The sequence below is a fragment of the Heliangelus exortis genome, chromosome 1, assembly GCF_036169615.1.
Source record: "Heliangelus exortis chromosome 1, bHelExo1.hap1, whole genome shotgun sequence".
NCBI lineage: Eukaryota > Metazoa > Chordata > Aves > Apodiformes > Trochilidae > Heliangelus > Heliangelus exortis.
The window spans coordinates 71,026,912-71,047,340 of NC_092422.1; the positions used below are offsets into that span (position 1 = coordinate 71,026,912).

The 20,429-nt window shown below is 40.6% G+C and overlaps 1 protein-coding gene across 1 annotated transcript in view; it reads right to left on the reverse strand.

Moving 5' to 3' along the window:
- ANOS1 (anosmin 1) overlaps positions 1-17,074 on the reverse strand; it is a 126,405-nt gene extending 109,331 nt beyond the window's left edge. Inside the window, exon 1 of the mRNA XM_071747787.1 lies at positions 16,665-17,074. Coding sequence (XP_071603888.1) covers positions 16,665-16,850 — 186 coding nt within the window. The 5' untranslated portion in view covers positions 16,851-17,074. The remainder of the gene's footprint in view (positions 1-16,664) is intronic.
- Positions 17,075-20,429: the final 3,355 nt, after the last annotated feature.

The following is a 20,429-nucleotide window of genomic DNA, read 5'->3' on the forward strand; positions in this document are numbered from 1 at the left end:
AGAAGTTTCGATCAATCTGTAAAAGAATCCAGATGAAATAAACTCTGCTTCACTAAGAAACAGGAGGAATTAGATACACTGCATTTAACTTGAAGATATTAAAACTAAATATGGACTCTCACACTACAGCATACACTTTGGGCCAACTCCTGCACACATTTCTTGGGCTTAATTAATCCAGTTGAACAGAAATTAATCTAATAGCACTAAGAAGGGAAGTAAAAACACTTTGTTTACTATTTCTAGGCTCTATTTCAAAACCCCCACTCTTCCAAAATGCTAATGTGCCTTTTTTTTCTTTTTTTTTGTCGTGTCATAAAGTACATTTGCTATACAAATGAAATAACAAGACAGTAAAAGTGTATGTCGGCTCAAGGATGTGACAGGAAATGTAGCCCACTGGGAAATTAACATTGAAAAGAACAAAATACATTCTAAAGTGTTTACTTATGCAAAATACAGTATAAATTTAGACATATACGACCTATTGAATGTACTTGAAAAACACAACCGATTTACCAAAAAACAGTAGTATTCCAGGCTTCAGAAATGCATGCATGCTGCTTTTAATGCTGATTTGACTTGATAACTGAAAATTATAGTCCATATCACTTTTCTATATAATTATAAGATTATTGGTCAGTTGTATGATTCCCAACAGCAAGTGATGTGGTACATTTACCACAGGCTAAATTCACCTGTGCTTGCCTGCATTGCCTACCAGCTGATCATTCCAGAATCAGCTTCAAAAACCCCAGAGCATCTCCATGCTAGGAAGTCATGTGAACCATAAGAACACATCTGGTCAGCACAAGTGGTGTTGATGGACTTGATGTCTGCACTACATATACACCAACTTCCCCTTTTCTTTCTCCATTAACTAGTTCTAATCTGGTCCAGTGGACACAAAGCTCATTAGTAAAGTACATAGTATTCCCCTGGATCAGCTCTTCCAGTTATCTTCATCCAGAAGAAATCCACTGCATGAGCTCTCAGACTAGTTCAGGATGTGAAGCAAAAGGTAATCATGATGCTCATGAGACTCACTACAAAAGCAAACTCTCATCCACACGAAAAAACTAATGTGAAGATGCACCTCAGACACTTCTAATATCTCCCACATATACCCAAGAACTGTATTGCAATGATTCCTTCTAGAATAAAGTCTTACTATAAACAATATAGACAACAGATACTCCATGCATTGCCATAGAGTCTTTTCTAATTCCAAAACTAAATGCATTGTACTACATACTGGCCATGTGATGGTTTACTGTATTTTCTCCTATTCTGTTCCAGTTCCTATAGAAGGGCTATTATTATATACTACACCTGTATCTTTGGCAAGAGTGTATCAACACTTCTGCTCCTAAAACTTAACAGCTCTTCAGTACCCATGTTATTATGACTCAATATCAGGCACCATCAAGTTTTATGCTCACACTCTTGCACTTTGTACACTAATTATTTGCAATATAACCATGAAATTCACAGGATAAATTTCAGGATTGTATTTCCTTTCTCATTGGTATGTGTTATTAGTCTGCAAAATATGACATATTTCAAACAATAGTAGAATCTATATCCACCACAACCTGATTACATTTAAAAGAAAAAATAAAAAACAAATAAATTCTATGCATTACCTTTCTCAACAGAAAATGTTTGTGATGAATAATCCATATTTTATTCCATTTGTTTTAATATATTACTACAACTTTTTCCTCTTTGATCTATGAAATGCAACAAGCTCCATAAATATAATTGCCAATATAAATACATGGTTTCACTATACCAAATTGCTTTAATATTGTACAAGCATAATATCAGCATTTTAAAAAGCACAAATAACGATCCTACAGATTATATGTGCAGTCTAAAAATTCATTATAATTATATATTGTTAGTTCCAGAGACCCATTCATATTTAAAAATGAAGTTTTCTGTACAAAAATCTTATTTTAGAAGCATTACTGAAGTGTATGGGAAAGCTCTCAAAAGTAACAAGCGTCAAAATTAATATAATCCTTGGAGCTGTAACAGTTGTTTAATTCTTTGGAGATTTTTTTTTTTTCCTTTTTCCATAGGAGATCTGGTGAGTGAAGTTCACCTCACCTCACCAGACCTGGGACTTCCAAAACAGCTTTGCAAAATGGTTCTGTGGTCATTCAGGAATAGGTAGTACTGCCCAAATACAAGTGACCCTTGGACTAACAAACAGAACAGCTCATCTTTAATCTGAACAAGAAACAATGTAATATTGTTAACATACACTCAGAAAACACTAATTCAAAGAAATGTATGTCAGCTAACCAAATCTTTCAAAACAACAGTTAAAGCAGCATTTCAGAAAGAAGTCATTTCCCATACATACTTTAGTTGCTACGATCTTTCCATACATCTGCTTTCACTGTAGACATCACAAAAAGACAAGATGCGATGGGTACAGTTTCAAGAGCTCACAACTTTGGTGTCTCATCTCTAAAGTGCAAGCCAACTAGAAATCACACAGGCCAAGCTAACACTCCACTCTATCACTCCTGGTGGTATGGTCCTCAGCCTGTCCCTTCCCAAACCAGCTCTCACTTCTGCAGAAAGCCAACATACAAGACTGACACCTTAAATCAATAATAAGCACTAGCAAATGCCAGCTGCCTACTGGTCAGACACTACACATCACATTAGGTAATGAATGTCCTCCTAATTGTATCATCACCTGACAAAGAGAAAGTTCTGATCTCCTTCCCCAGACCAGCTCAGTGCTGCTCTGTTTTCCCAGCTCTCAAACCTGTTAACGCTGTTCATATTTGTCTGCAGACCACATTTTTATTCCTATCCTATTTTAAGGAACTGCAACAGCTCTCAGAACAGCAAAGGCTGCAGTGACATTGTGTTGACAATGGATGAAAACCAGGCATCAAGTGAAGGAGCACACAGAAGGGGGGATGAATCTTTTCATTTCCACTTGAAACTGAACCTGCCTGCTAACCTGATCCTAGATGGGGTCCTTCATCCATGCAACAATAGTACGTTCCTGAGAGAAGAACCAGGCTTTTAATGCAGGTTAAAATTGATACAATTCACTTCTTCCATATTTTTATGAGCTTTATTCCAGTTTATTTAAAAATATATGCCACAAGAAGCATATTTAACATGAGATGATTGCTGGTGTCCTGTCTTCCAGACCACCCTGCAACCAAGCTAAGACTGTGAAAGGCCAGATGAGAGGGAGAAGAAATCAATACAAAATCCTATTATTTGACAAAAATATCACATACTAAAACTACTTGTATGCTGCAAGGATATTAACTGGATCTTGCTACAGTAACAATCTTCAGTGGAAGATTTACATTGCTTCATCATATTGTCATAAAACTTTCCACTAATATGAAGCCAGCTTTTCATGTGCTGGCTTTCTAGGATATTGTCTGATAACTAGCTAATGAAGACATACCATAAAAAGAAAATAAATCTCTCTTCAAGGCAGGACTGAAGAATTTGTCATTAACACGTCTGGTTACCAGCGATATAGCTGTTATGCAAAGCAATCATTTCCTAACAGATCCATCATGTTTCAGACATTTCTGGCAAGAGGTGAAAGAGTTAAAAACTAAGGTTAATTTGCATTGAAATCATTGAAAGGCTGGTAATATGAGAGGTGTCAAAACTTAGCCTAAATCCCTATGGAAGCCAAAGTATTTTAAAGCCTCCTGTTAATGAATGGATATGGAATTTTCACATAATTCCACTGCAAGGATCACAGGAGTCCCAAAACCTAGAACTTTTGATCTAAATTAAGAGCCATAAAAGAAAAACATTATAATGTATATCCTTAAGCTCATATAATGTGGACAACTGATGTTAATACCAGTTATCAACATCTTGAATTACGAGCAGGTTTTTATATAAAATTGTTTCTCTCTTTCTTAAACCATTTTTGCAGAACCAACAAACATTTTAGTTGTTTCACCTTTGGAAAGTCTCAGATACTGGTAGCATGCTCCAGGAATTCTACACCAATTATAATATTTCCTTCCATTTTACCTGCCTCCTCACCTGTGTAAAGCAATTAAGAAAGACAGTGAAGTGAAGTGGGTTGTGGTACTACAAATATGTTGATGATATTCAAGTTTCTTTTTCATTGGACTGAGGAGGTCTGCTTGATTTGCTTGCTCAGTGGGAAGGTCATGGCTGAGAACAACTTGACTGAGGCTCGACCTATACCAGATGGATCTTCTAGGTATGAGTGAGCATCTTGGGGGCATGAAAATTTGACATCTGCTCCTATTATTAAGAGGATAAGATGATATGGTTGTTGATGAAACTTACAGGGATGCTCTGGAATCCCTGAGGGCACCTGGATACATAGAGCAACAATCAGTAACTGGACAGTATAGCATTTAAAAAAAATATTTATTTATTATCTTTAGCAGCATTCAGCTCTGGTTATATTAAAAATTGCTTCTACTATCCATCACCATTTGAAGTAATCTCTTATAAAAATAGGTTAATTTGAAGTCAAGATGCTTTGCATTTCATAAATGACAATTCAATTTTATTTTGTCCTGATGGCACAGTATCATTTATATCACTCTGAATTGTAAAGGATGATGTAGAGAATTGTCTTCAAAGGGTACACAGGGCATTTTTAGTTTTGTCTATAAATTCTGAATAGATTTTTACAGTACTTTTTGCACGTAAGCTTATTTCCATTGAAACCTCTGGATACATTGCTACAAACAGTAAGTATATGAGACTCAGGCCTGCAACGAAAGCTCCAGAAAAATCCTTTATTAAACTTTTAGATACATAGATGGAAGAGCCAGTAAGTATCAGCCAGAAAGCTGAAAGATCTCCAGCTAAGGAAAACATGAGTTTACACAACATCCATGGGTAAAGCTTTTTAGTCTTTAAAACTACCTGGGAGTCACGCTTTCTACCACAAAACTAAGGCAGCCAGTAGGCTCTTTAGGAAACTCTAATCGTACACTCTTTTCTCCAATTTGAAAAATGGCTGAGGCTAGGTTTATCTTTCAAGGTTAGTCTATATTTTTCGTCTTTTTCTCAACTTAAGAAAAGGAAGGCTTTGAAAACAGGAAGGAGGCTTAAAATAATTATTATTTGCTGCTGCACATTTAATTACCACTGAAATTACTGCTTTGGTGCAACCCACTGCTCAAACATGTATGTGTATGGTTCTATGATCAAACAGAATCTTTTACAATAGGACTTCATATGCACGTGAAGCACTGAAAGCATTCTTACTCTTACACTTGGTCAATGAGAATCCATTGGACAGAAAATGCATGAAATTTACCAAAAGTCTAGTGTATTTCAGACTGTTACTTTTTTTTTTTTTTAACTCAAAGGAAAATCCAACAATAAGCTGCTATCTTCAAAAATCTACATCTTCTCTGACAAACGTGATCCATTGCCACCACAGAGTACTACATGAAGAGTGACACACACCTCATTAACTGGATTATTTTTGCCTCACTGTCAGTTGTCTAAACCCAATATTCCTTCCATCTACTGCAAATACAGACTGACCAAGACTTGGTTAATTCCTGATCCCTCAGTTCATTGTTGCATAGAAACAAATCTCAGAAAAGAAGAAAGCCTCAAGCTCTCTTTGTTCCAGTTCCTTCCCCAAATTGCTGTCAACATATTGCACACTGTGAATATGAAAAGTGGGGGTAAGTAACGATGTGATTCATTATTGCCAAGCTATAGTTACACAGTGATATGATTTCATTGTCTTCAAAGGAGACACAAGCACTGCCTACTTGGAGAGAAAAAAATCAAAACACAAAAAACCAAAACAAAAATAAAAACAAACCAAAAGAAACCACACAACCACAATATAACGCACACCTCATTGAATTACTTTCTATGTAGTAATAAAATTCCGAAAAAAATTTACTAGCATTCAGTGTGTTAGGACACTTTAGTAGTGGTAGTACTAGTTAGAGTACTAGTAGTGTTATCCTTCCTCAGCTTTCAACTATTTGGTTCCTTGTATATCTGTTCACCCATGCACTAACTGCAAACAAACCCCAACGTCTTACAGCAAGTGGGTGTAATAAATAAAATTTGAGTATATTTAGGTTCAAAAATGCCTCTAGGCTTGACTGGCATGTTACTGTAGCACAAAGAGATTATTAACAGTTTAAAAACATTATCAGTTAACCACAAATTATGTATATCCTCAGAACTATGGTCCAAATCTCAAGATGAGATGACAAATATGTTCATGTATGTGAAGAATAATCGCTTCTTTTTTTTGTTGGATTTTTGTTTTGTTAATATAAACTAATGTGAGGATAACTCCCCAGAGGCAGTTCATTAAAAAGGAAAACAGAACTACACTTACAAATTCTAATAAGAATGGGAACGAAGGTTGAACTACGTTTGCACTGAATTAAATGAGCACATTATTCTCACCCAGTCTTCACCATGAACCTTAATCTCTGACTCTCTGGACAGAAGACATTTGTCCTGAAGCAAGCTTCTTATTTTCGTCATATTATATTATTAAAGGATTCATGGCAGGTGGGTTGCAAGCCCCACAGGCAGAAAAAAGCATATAGACTTTACTATCTTGGCTAGGTTTGCAGTTCAAGTTCTGACCACTTGAGCAATTACAGTGGCAGCAGTTTGTCAAACTTCTAGCTTGAAAGATAAAATCCTTGTAGTACACTTTGTCCAACATACTGCCTGGGGAATTGTTCTGCAGTATGAGAATAAAACAAATGTATAGCTCCTCTCTCAGACTTTACTATATGATCTAACTTTACTACATATGTGCAATACAGTAAAGCCAGCACTTTAGAAAATGTCCAAAGTACACCTGTAATATACAAAGACTTTCCTGAAGAACTGGGGTTACCATTTAATTCAGAATACATAACAGTAAGTCACATTATGGACTCAAGAGTGGAGGCTACCATCACCAGAACATAATTTTAGCTGAAAACTCTCCAGAAAGTCAGTTCATAATGTTTGTAGAGCAGAAATTGTTCAGAAAGCCTAAGTTGCCCGTTCCTTTCCCCCCCCTTTCCTCACAATCCATGAGTGTAGTTGAAGTCTTTAGGAAAGATAAAAATGAGGAGCCAGCTGCCATCACCAGGACACACGCAGCCCATAAACTGCCTCCAAACTCCCAAGTTACTTTTAGGAAAGAAATGAAGGAAAGCAAGATGAAAAGAAACCAGCCATAGGTCAGCAGCATTACCTGGGCAGGGTGCACACCTGAGCATCCCTGATCTAGAACAAACTCAATGTTTATTTGCCTGCATTGGTAGGTATGAAAAGACCACAAATCAGCTAGAACTTTGTGGTGCATTTTCCTGGAGGTTTTACCTCTATCTGGACTTTGCAATGAAGACAAAAGGATTTTCAAACCAGTTTTTATGAAACTACAAATAAGAATAATTAACCTTTTGAAATTACATGAAAGTCCATGCAGCTGAGAAAGAACAGAAATTAAAAATATTTGCATTACTCTTCCTACACCCACTGTGTCTGTTCTCTGTAGTAGTTTCAGTTTTAATGGTAGTTTCAGTTACTTGTGCCACAGTGAAACCTACAGTCCCTCTATTCCTAATCAATCTTCCCAGCATTGTGGGCCTGCTGGAGGTCACCTGCCTCCAACTTCCTCCAGTCTGAGAATCTGAGGATCCCTGTCTCACCATTTACTTCTCCTGGAAGTTCTTGAGCCATGCCTTCCTCGAGAATCTCAGCTGCTTACCAGAGGACCACTTCATCTGCAAGCCTGAGCTGAGTAACTTTGATTTTAAAGGAACATGATGTAACATATAAATCAAGAACAAACAATGCAGAATATGCAATGTCCATAAAGGTATGGGGTGGGAGGTGGGATGTGTGTGTGAAAGCTGCATGTATTTTCCTGCATTATGTTTTCCATACATTAATCTTTTTAACAGAATTTTGATGTCACAGCACTTTGACAATCTAGAGAGAGATTGCTGAAAATATGGCTCAAGTAAGTCAACAGAAATTTGATATAAACTTCAGGTTAGAGTTGTTGCCTAAATCTGAAAGCATCTTATACTCTTCTTGGTGGATTAAAATAAATGTGTGATTCTTTTTAATCAGAATAAAGGAATAGTACTCTATTTTCATAAAGGGTCCACTTACCATTCAAATCCTCCAGTTCTTCATCTTTATGTCCTGTGATCTCTTGGACATTAAAAGACTGAAAAAGGGATACAACTACAATTGGGATACCGAGTTCACAGCACTCTTCTTCTTTGTTGAAAAAGGCTGCATTGACCCAGTGTTCATACATGGACCTGATCCAGCTGAAATCAACAGAAGGCTTTTCACGAACTTCAAAGGTTTTTGAAATGTAATGTCTTATAGTGCTTAGCTGTCAAAAAGGTCAAAAAATGAAGATTCTTGGCTTAAACTCCTAGGAAAGTGGTTTTTTTGGTGCAAGATTTACATTTGCTAGGTACTGAGTACTTAATATTATTATGAATGTCTGTCTTCTGTTATATTGTATTTCTGATGCTTAGTCAGTAACTGTAATTTTGATATTTAAAAATAATAGATGCTAAAAACCAGTATTTTCTTTTACTGTTCACAGAAGTTGGGTAAGTACTCAACTCCAGATAATCACAGAAAACAAAAACTCACACTGAATAGCCAATGGAGATGTATATCATCTTGAGAATTATAATCTCTGTAGACACACATAAATTTATCACTCACTCTTAGGAGTTTGCCCTTTGCAGAATGACAAATTTTCAGCATCTGGGAAATCAGTCTGGTTTTCAAGCTGTCTCAAAAATATATTGGGTTTTTTTTTTTCTTCCTTGTAGGACACTTACTAAGACAAGAATATTTAAATACAGTGCAAAGCACTAGTGAGTCACAGAGACAGCTGATATGCAGTCAGTGAATAATGTTTTAATAATAATTTTGATATGCCTGCTACCTATCTTACACCTTTTCACTCTATAGTTAGCAGATACACGTTTGAATGGAAAAATGATTTACATTTTAGAACAATATTTTTCTACCTAATGGTTTTTTATGCTTTCCAAAATCAACATTTCTTTCCCCTCTCTGTCTCACCCCTGTGATTTTGAAACCATGCCTTGCCAAAGTTTTCTATGCATAGAACATCTGCCTCAAAACAAATCAGCAACATTCCTGCTGATTTTATTGCATTTGGTATCAGGCATATTTATGAAATTAAAAGCAATTTTAATTTAATGAACAAGAGTAAAATAACATAAAGATTTTTCCCTAACATGTAAGCATCCATGAGTAAAATGCAAGAAAAGTATCTTAATGGCTCCTATTGCTTAAAATGATTGTTCACCATTCACTTCTATTTTCATACAGTTCATTTAATTTGCATTTAAAATTTACTCTAGTGTCACAGCCAGACATACACAGCTTGGGAAAACAATTATCAAGGTTAAGGTCCCAAATCTGAGAAATCAAAACTGCCAGAAAACAGTGGCAGGGGGCTGTGATCCTTACACTAGCATAAACTATGCAAAGCTTCATTGAGACCAAAAAGATTTGAGTTTGGTCACAAGAAAGTGAACATAACTCACACTGAAATAGTAGCAGACAGGAACATAACTAAAAAGACTAAGAATGGCTCAATTGAACAATGAGGTGAATAATGCAGGTGTTTTCACTAGATGCAACCACCTTTCATCTTCAAATTTTTTGCACAAGGTCACGTTTGAAGATCTGTCAATCTCTTGTTCACAACAGCAGATCTCAATAATAAGAGCACAGCAAATGCCAGAATCATTATCCAGATCATATGCCACATGAGCAATAAAACCAGAAGAATGATTGGGAATTTAAACAAGTTTGAGAAAATCAAAGTAATGACAAATGTTTCAACTTGTCTGTGGAAAGTAATTAACAGCAGCGTGCTTTATCAGACATATGAAAGTCAGAATTATTTAACACAAGGACTATTTCTGGAAAGGAGATGAGTGCTAAAATGGCAACACAAGCAGATGGCACACATTTCCTAAGTAGTAACATGCAGAAAAGATTTTAACATGTCCCAAAAGATCTAAGCAAACTGGGTGTCTGGGCAGCCTATCCATTGGAATTGACACCACTCACACACTATCTATCTACTGCATCTCATCACAAAAGTACTATATACCTTTTCGAAAGATTTTCATAAAAGTAATCTATGGTTTCAGAATTATTCAAGATTGTTACATTAAATGGTTTCTTCATGATAACCATCTTCTCTACAGGAAAACACAGAGAGACATATGCACCCTAGACTTTCAGCCTGCCCTGCAGCTTTCCCATCTGGAACTGGTTGCAGATTTTCACAGGTGCAGTCACTTTAGAGTTACAAGCAATTTGAAGGTAGATATGCTGGCATTCAGACAACTAGCTGCCTGACCTGTAGGTAAAATCTGGTATATGGTATCCAGAGTTAATAACTTACATACTATTTGCTTTCAGATACAAGATCTGCGAACCTTTTATTATTTATATAAAAGAATTGCCTGATTTTCCTCAAAAACTTCTGTTTCCCTGACAGGCAGCAGTCCGTCTGTAACAGTGAAAACAACATCCTAACACCCTATATATATCAGTTATTTGTCATAACAAACTTCCAAGACCCTGTTGTTCTCTCACAGAGATATTGAACATTATGCAACATATAGATCTATTAGCTTAAAAGAACATTTTTTTCACATTTTAAAAAACAATTCTGAGCTAGCCTTAGCTGATCTAGCTTAGTACTAATTTCCAACGAACTAATTCTTAGTATGTTTCAACTAGATTTATACCACATCACACAAGGGGAAATCTCTCAATAATTTCCCTTCATAAACCACAAAACTGGTTTACCACTTGAGGGTTGTTTATGCTGTATCAAAAGTTTCAACTGCAACTCATCCACTGCTCAAGTAAATCAGCTCAGGTATGAATACAGAAACTGTGCAAGGTCACCCACACTGTTGCTCACATGTTTTTAAGCAGTACCCACCCTCCACAAGTTTAAAACAGTATCTCATGAGCCTATCCAAGGAGTAATAACTATTTTGCATCACACTACATGCATATCTACCAATGTACCTGGATTTTCCTCTCAGGAATACAGACATAGATTTTTCAAAGATTCAGTTTATTGCAGACTACTTAAACACGGGGCGGGTGGGGCAACAACAATCACCTCAGTCAGATGTACTGGTATCTAAAAATATCAGGGGGGCAGGATATCTGACTAGATCTTGCATTAACATTTTGTTTTTAATGCAGTGAACAACATAAATGGTCTGATGTAAGAAAAATGTAAATAGTGAAAATTAATTAAGAAGTTAGTACCAATATTTAGCACACATTATATATCTGAAATGTAATTATTCTCATTCTCTATGCTTGCCATTCTTCTGCATCTGAAGTGCTGGGTCCAGTGCTGGATTCTTCACTATACCAGAGACAGGGACTTACTGGAGCAAGTCCAGCTAAGGACCACTATGATTAAGGGACTGTAGGAAAGGCTGAACTTTAACCTGAAACAAAAATGGCTCAGAGGGTTCTAATCAATGTTTAACAGTATCTGATGGGAGGGAGTAAAGAAGATGGAGTCAGATAGGACAAGAGGTAAGGGAGGAATACTGAAACACAGGAAATTCCATCTAAACATAAGAAAACATTTTTAATTTTTTTTTTATATATTTTTTATATTGTTATTATATTTTTTTTATTTTTTATTATTTTATTAGAACAGGTTGCCAAGAGGTGCCATCCAGTCTCAAATACTTTGTGAGCTCTGTTCCTATGACTCCAGGCAGCAAACATGGGCGCTCTGGCTGGTAGCTACCCCCAAATTCTTGCTGCTACCATTCTTCCATCCTGTGGCATGTTCTGCCACCCTCTAAATTCTAACACAATAAACAAGATTGATACCTCCTCTACTTCAGCTAATTTGCCAAGTTTCACACATTAAGCAGGAAGGCACTCAAGAGGTCTGTAACAGATGGCAACTAAGACAAAAATCCATGAGTTCAATGGTCCAATTAAACACTGCTCTCCACAACATTTTTATGCAAGACCTTTAGCCTATGTGCTTACACTGATGCTCAAGTTCTTATTCACAAAGAAAAAATGCAATCATGCTGTTTTCTGAACACAGCTCAGGTGGCTGGCAGTAGAGGTAAAAACCAGACTGTGTTATCAATCACCTTGAAAACAGAATGCTAAAGGTCACTGCTATGTCTGCTCCCCCAAAATGGAAAGAGTTCATCCACAACTAATGTCACAGATGGAAAAAGCTACACAGACAGCAGTGCAAGGAATTTAGTCTCACTCCACTAAAACAGGTAGGCTCTACAGAAGAACCTTAGCTAAACTAATCCGAGCATTCAAGCCTCTTTTCCAGCTAGCTATACACAGTCCTTATTTATACCCATGGCCTTTTCAGGAATACAAAAACTTGTAAGTAACTGTGACTTCATCTTCATGATGGTTTTACCTACTGTATTAGGTGACTATAAAATTAGATTCACAAATAAACCTTGGATATATCAAATAAGAACTCCTAACTTTCTCCTGTACATCAGCTGAAATGCTGACAAGAAAGCCATCTTAATAAGCAAATGCTGAGGCAAAGAATGACATCAGCCTTCTTTACAGCCTCAGTCCCTAAAAACAACATGCCTTCTTTTAAGCAAGATTCACTGTCTTGATGTTTCTTGTGGAGCCACTCACCCTTAACCCTTGCTTTTATTCCAAACTGGAGAAGAAATTGCCCTTCCCATCTTACAAGGGCAGCTTACCAACAACAGGCCCTTCTAGACAACACCCAAATGGATGGTACCACGCTGTCTGTGATACAGGACCGTCAGGGTCAGACCTACATCTTCTCCACTGTAAGCAAGACACTTGACTGCCATGCTCTTGATTGTTGGAATAACACTCACCATCCTGCTCTGTTAAGGTGATTTACAGGTTTTTTTCCAGAAACAAAGCACAGGAGCTCTGCTTCTCACTGCAGACACACAGGAGCATGGACAGGTTCCAGTGAATGCTCCAATTAGTCCCTCATACAGGTTAAGCAACAGTCACTGTAAAACCCCAGTCTCAACACCCAAAATAGCTAAAAATGGATACCCTAAACATGAGGCTTGAGAGCCGTGTTCTCTTTGTCCTACTCTTTCTGGTCACAGGTCAATGAATGCTCCTGCTGTCCAGCAGCCCAAGTTACACAGTTGAGATTAAAATGGTTCCTCTGATCTGCAAAAGTCCAGCACAAGCTGAAGCAGACACTGGTGTGCACACACTCCCAGAAGACAGAAGACATATGATGGAGTCTCTTCATTCTTAGAGCAACATGACTCTCTATTGTAGATGAGTAATTAATACCCTGTTACAAAAAAATAGCAGAAACCACTGTGACCCTTCTGGTTACATTTTTGGGGGTTTTTTTGGTTTTTTTGTTTTGTTTTGTTGTTTGTTTGGTTTGGTTTTTTTTTAATGAAAGAACTTGGTGTCAGCATGTTCTGCATGAAACTTCCCAGCCTGTAGATTTGCCATTGATAGATATAAAATATACATGTTTCGTGTAGTGTGGTGTCTCGCATATTGACCCCAGATATCCTTTGATGTAACCTCTACCTGGAACTCCTCAAAACTCCCAAAACTGGAAAACTCCCCTGGTCATGGCAATTTTATAGCAAAAAAAGCAAGCATCTGTGATTGTTCACTAGGCATTCTGAAAATCACAGCTTTCTGATTTAGGTGACTAGTTCTTCTTCTATCCAATATCAACAGCCTTATGATAAAAAAGCAAGTAAGTTATTTGACCCATGCATCAGTTAAAATAATTTTCTACTGAGAAAATAGCCTTAGAATTGCTTCCTACCTTTAAAATAGCCTTAGAATTGCTTCCCAAGAGTAAGTTAACAAATAGGTATTAAAAAAATTTAAAAAACAAAAAAAATAAAACCAAAAAACAAATGAAAAAAACCCACTTCTCTTGTCAATCCTTTCACAGATAGGAAAGGTAAAAAAATATGGGTGAAAATGAAGGAAAACATCTTGTGAACTTTTCAGAAACTTCAAAAATATCAGTTGGTATTCAAACAAGGGAAGCTGCATCTATGGAATTAGTGCTGATTTCCTGTTCATACTACCTCATTCACTGTAAAAGGCTGTGAGTGATGTGGTTTTGGTACCACGAATAATATATGATCTCCCTCTGAACTGTAAGGGAGTCCACCTCCAAGGAGGCACCCAGCATCTCCCAAACTACCACCATTGCACACGTATCCAAACAGAGCTGGGAAATGAGTGGGTCACTCTTCTTTCAATACTTGTCCCAACTGGGAGATAGTGGAGCTCCTTCCTCCTCCAGCTGGGATGAGCTACTGCTCAGTTCACTTCAAAGGTTAAATCAGATTACAAGATAAGTGAGCATCTCTGAAATGAAAAGAACTCCAGAAATTGCTACCAGTTGAGATGAAAGGGGACGAGGGTGTGTTTAGAAGAAGAGAAGAGGATGAAAGGAACATCATGTCCTTTAGCCCTCGTGGAATAATATGGTTTAGACCTGCATGTTCAATATTATCTATGTATTATCAGCCTCCTGTGAGAACACTGGATACTTGATGTACTTTCAGACTCTCCGCATTCCCTTATTAAAAGACAATAGAAATCTTAACTTTTAAAAACGAGAGCACTTTATCTTCTGAACATTACCATCATTTCATGTCCAGCAGGAGTTTAATCCTTAGTAATTTAGATAAATTACCATGTGCTTTAGGGGGCTGGGGTTAAAACTCCAAGATTTTCAATTGATCGGAAGAAGAAAAAAACAACAACAAAAAACCCACAACCCAGGCAGTTATCAAGTCTTAACTGAGTAATTTGCAGCTTATTTCACCCTGCCTAATTAAAACGTAATCACTATTGTTTGGCAATGTGCATTCTGTCAGCAGTTTTAACTCGGAAAAGAAATCTTGCCAAGAAAACACAAACACACACACAAAAAAAAGCCTTTCACCAGGAACTGACTTGATCTAAACTGCCTCCTTAGCCACTGAAACTGTAAAACAAATAAATTACAATCGCCTGACAACGCAATTAAAAAAATACTAATCCGTCTCCGAGACAATGAACTGTTTTAACGAGTACCCTCCTTCCAAGCCATCCCGTGAAGAGGCGGGCACACTGACAGGGATTGCTCCGCCGCCTCCAGCCACTCCAGACGAGCCCGGGGCTTCGGGGAGGGGAGGGCAGCCTCTTCCCCAGCAGCCTCGGGGTGCATCATCGGTCTTTTTAGCACGAACCGGGTTACAGGCACCGCACCTCCTGCTGCAGCTGAAACGAACGCACTACGCTTTCCTTTCACACTTTTTTTTTTTTTTTTTTTTTTTTTAAATATTTCTCGTTACAGCTTTTTTGAGCCACGACCTTAGCGCTGAACGTCGCTTCACCCAGAACATCTGTCCCAGCGGATCCAGTCTCTACCTGACCGCAGGGCGAAGGGCAAGGCAGCGGCGCGCTGCCCGCTTGGTGCCGTGGGCGCTACAGCTCCGTGTCACCCCCAAGGGTGAGGGCAGCTCCCGCCCCACTGAGGTGGGCAGCCCCTTCTCAAAGTGTCTTGGGCTAGGACTAGGGAGGGAGAAAGGCTGGCAGGCCAAGTGAGTTTCCGTCATTCGGACCGAGTCGACTGGGTTTAATACTTTCTACAACGTAGAACAGGTGGTGAAGGGAGAGAGATAAGATGCGAGTACAGCTGGAAGACGGGAAAGGACGGGCAGATCCCCGCTGCTGTTACACCACCTCCCGCGGTGCTTCCAGCGCAGTCGTTTTCTGGGCTCAGTGTCCCGCATTTCTTTCTATACCCTGCAAGTCTCCCACCGCTTCATCCCCACTTCGCGCCACTTCACCTCCATTCCCCCACTCCCGTTAGCCAGAGGTGTGCCTCTCTATTTCAGAAAAAACAAACAAAATAAACCAAAACACCTTACCCTCACACCCCCCCTTCCAGGAGGTCAGAACCAAGCATTACACGTTCTCGATCATCGCTCTTTAAAAATAACCCCAAACTTTCCCACCCGTCTGGAGACTCAAGCTACCACCGGACGCAAGGCTCTCCCGTCCTGCTGGCAGACGGAGCCTCGCGGGATGACCCCGGCCTCTCCCGGGAGCACAAGCGCACCCCCGGCCCGGTAACACCGTACTGCGGCCGCCACGCTAGCCCCGCGGCCCCGGACATCACCGGAGGCAGCGCCGAGCACCTGCCAGGAGCCGGGGCAGTGCGGTACCCCCGCCGCGGGCTCACCCCGCCGCCCAGCCGGCCGCCGAGCAGCTGACAAGTGTGTGGCGGGGCGCGGCGTGCATGCAGCCCGGCGATCCACCGCCTCCTCCCGGCGACTGTCCCCGCGGGGAGCCGGCCGGCACCCACACCCACCGGCGGGGCTCGGCGCTGCCGCGGAGCCGTGCCCACCTGCCCGCCTGAGCCCAGGTACCGGCAGCGGCACCCGTAGCATCTTGGGGAAGGGGCTCCCCAAGTTTGCCGAGAAGCGCTCCGGCCCCGACCGTCCCGTCCCGCTCCAATCCCGCTCCGGTTCCGAAGGACGCTCACCCGCCGGGCGGCGGCGGGGCGCCCCTGCGCGGCGCCATGCCCCTACCTGGAAATGCTTGAAGAAGGCGGAGATGCGGGTGATCTGGAGGCTCAGGCACCTGGAGGCGCATCGGGCGGTGGAGAAAGCCTCGTCCTGCCTGCGGGCGGCGGCCCCGAGCCCGGTGGGGCTGCCGCAGGCGGCGGTCGCCCAAAGGAGCAGGGCGAGGGGCGCGCCGGGCACCCTCCGCAACATCGCTCTGCGGGAGAGGAGGGCGGGGGGGGGAGGGGGGGGGGGGGCGGCCTTGGAGCTGCGGGGGTCGGGGAGGGCGGCAAGCGCCGCGGTGAGCTCCCCCTCGGCGGGCTAGTGCCGGGTTGCTCCGGGGGTAGACACCTCCGCACCGCAGAAACTACAGAAGAAAGTTCAATCATTCAACTCTCCTCACCCCCTCCCGCCCGCCCCGGCCGCAGCCCTTCCCCCGCCCGGCGGCGGGCGGGCCCAGGCTGACAGCGGCCGCGCCATTGGCTGCGCCCAGCGCCAGTGGCGGGGCGGGCGGGGCGGGCGGGCCGTGTGGCCGCGGGCAGGTCGGGCCGGCGGGGCTGCCGCTCACCGCCTGGCACCTCTCCAGCCGCACGCTGCCACCTGTGGGGCATCAGCGGCCCGTGGAGCCCTCACGCACTCACTGGCGGGCGGGGTGGGGGTCCCGCCCCACTGGTAAAGAGCTGAGCGCTGGGGATGCGCGGCCCGCACAGCGACGCTCGGATGTTGGTCACGGGCAGCCGTCGGTGTCCGAACCGGTACTGCTGACCGCACCGGGCCTGGCCCTCTCACCCCTTGCTGCCGGTGGAGAGCGGCGCGGTTCTCCCGTGGCTTCGTGTGTCAGCAGCTCTGCTAAGCCGCCGGTGCTTGGAGTCTTGGCTGTGTTGCTCTCTTTCTTTCTCTTTTTTTTTTTTTTTTTTTTTTTTTTTTAAGAAAATAAATGACAGGAGGGCAAGAAGGCAGGGAAATTACTTTTTGAAACTCGATGTTTCTTAGAGAGAAACACTGCAGCGAGCACTTGTCCCACGGTGAAACCCATAAAAGCTTCTCTGAAGAGTTACAAGTCATTAGTCCAAATACCTCTGGGTAATAGCAGCAGAATTAAAACAGCGCTTTGAGCCTTAAGATGGCTCCACACAGCCTGCATCTGCTTCACCTTCCTCCTTTCTCCGTGCCTTCAGCTGCGGGGCCGGGAGCCCGTGCTGCAGTATGCAGCACAGAGGTTACGTACCGCATTCCTCCCCTGGGGTACGCTATATGGACCCCTCCCGACTCAAGTATGTGCTGCGAGAAGGAGCAAGTGGATCTTTTCTCACCAGAGCCTGTGTACTGAGCCTCCTGAACTTGAAAATCCCAAGGTGGTGTGAGATGAAGTAGTCTTTAGGCTATCTCAGAATTAAATATCAGATGAGTTACTACTGTGAGTAGTAGTTTAATGTAGTTATCAAAGCTTATATTAAACAGACTGCAGGAGTCTACTGGAACAAGTTTTGGTATAATTTAAGTGCTCATTAGGCAAATCACCTAAAGTCTCATAAAAGACAGCAAGAAAAAAAACAATTTGTTTTCTACTAATATTACATGGCTGTAATACCTCTCATTGTGTAAGTTATTATGTACACAAATGTGAAATAAAGCACACTCCCTAATGCCATTGTTCTTACTGGAATACAGGCATACACTTTCCATATACCCACATAGATCTGTAAAGCACAAAATCAAAGTACAAAAAATATTGCATCCAAACTCATAAATCAATAGTTAAATTCTAGCTTCAGGTTTTAGCTGTAATTTTACTAATTTCTGCCAAAGGTACAGAGTTAAAAGAGAAGTTCTTGTCACAAGTATTGGTAAGGTACAAAAGTAACAGGACGCATGACAAATTTTAGTTTAGATACTACTTTCCAGCTTACACTGTCTCTTGTCAGCAGACCAGAAATCTTCACTTGAAAGAAGCCAGGAGGCTAAACTCACTCCTGCAAGTGTTAAAGAATTGAAATGACAGTTTGCACCCTTGGATACTTGAGGGACCACAGTTCCCAGAAGACGAGGTCACCTGCCACATCCTGGCACAGAAGTTGCCCTGCTGCTTGCACTGTGTACACATTATCCAAAAGCTATTTTGGAAGTACCTTGGTTAGGCAAGGAAGACATCTCAGCTATACCTCCAGAAGTCATCTTCATCTTTGGAGCTGGAGTCACTACCTGTCTCTTGCAATAAGCAGTGGCTCAGCAATAGTTTCCAATTCTGACTGTTATCTCTCGCTGCTACAGAAGAGGTTAGGGCTCTGCTGACAGCAGCTGATGAACTTTGTCTAAGCCAGCATCTATATACTGAGAAAAGAAAAAAACCAACCACATTATAGAACAGTGTAGAAATATACGTACACTCCTAGCAATACTGTGACGAATAGTGGTTAGCCCATTCAGGCCTCAATAAGTTCAAGAGTTCCCAGTTTCCAGCTGACTAACTTTCAAAGAGATTTTCTTAAGCCTTGACTAAAAATTTCACAACTTTTTTTTGCTGAGTCAGGAAAAGAAAATTGCTTCACTGATTCACAGTGTTTACAGGTACACCAAATGCTTTCAACTTTCGCCATATTTTAGCAGATAATAAGAACTGCCTAGAAAAAATACATATTTGTAAATAAGTCAGATGCAAATCTAAAGATGGCTCTCTAGATATATACCCTCAGTCTTAGTGCTATTGCAATTCATGTAGTGTATTATAAACACCAGCTTTAAGTGAAAGGGCATGAGTCCTGTTTCTTTTGTTTCATAAAATCTTGTAGCAAAGGGCATAGAGCCCTTAATAATTAAAAAGTTCGTGAATACACAGTTTACTCAGTTGCTTTTGTTTGAAAGGTCACTGTTACAGAGATCATCAGGGTAGCCTGTGAATTCCTTTTCAGTGAGGGTTGACTTGGTTAGCACACAAAAGCCTGGCTGTTCAGTTCCAGTAAAACTGTATTCACCCAGGTGCTGTTCCCTTACATGGAGATTAAGAAACAGGTTCAGTAGCTCAAGAATTTAGAAGGTAATTAGAACCCTCTATGGACTAAATATTTGTCAGACCAAAGGAGTAGGTATACAAGTTCGTAAATGCATGCATTTTAAAGAGGTTAATAAATTGCTTACAGAATTCTGTAATTTAGAAATAAATTATATATGCAAATCAACCAATCTTTAAAGATAATCATGATCTATAATCACATACATAGACCTAACACGTACTTTTTGCTTGCTAACTTTTTTTGTCAACAAATGAAATAAATCTTTTATTATTATAGATAGTAGAATTAGTGCCAATAAATCCTTGCAACTGCAGAGCATTGGTCTTATGGTAAAAGTACAGGGATTATTCTCCAGCCTGTGATTAAGAGCAGTCTGCCAATGTGAAAAAGGAGCATTTTTGAAGACCAGCCTTGCAAAAGTCGGGACTGGTTTTTCGCAGGAGGCAGCGCCACATGCTGGTGTTGTGGGGGGAGAGCTACGAGGTGCAGTGCTGATTTGTTTCTGTTTAGTGAATTAGTTTTTAATCGATTTTAAATTAAGCTGACTGCATCTTAAGTAATTACTTTTTATGCCAAAGGGATTACCAGCATCTTGTTCTAATTTCAGGTAAACAAATAGAGGAGATATCATTAGTGTTAAAAATATTTATTGTTTTCTTATAAACCTCTGTGTTCTAGCTCACTGATTTAGTTTATTATATTAAATCACCCTGATGAGCACATTCGTTACTCAGTTCTCTTCGGCTTTAATTAATTTATACATGCCAAAAGTTATTGCATC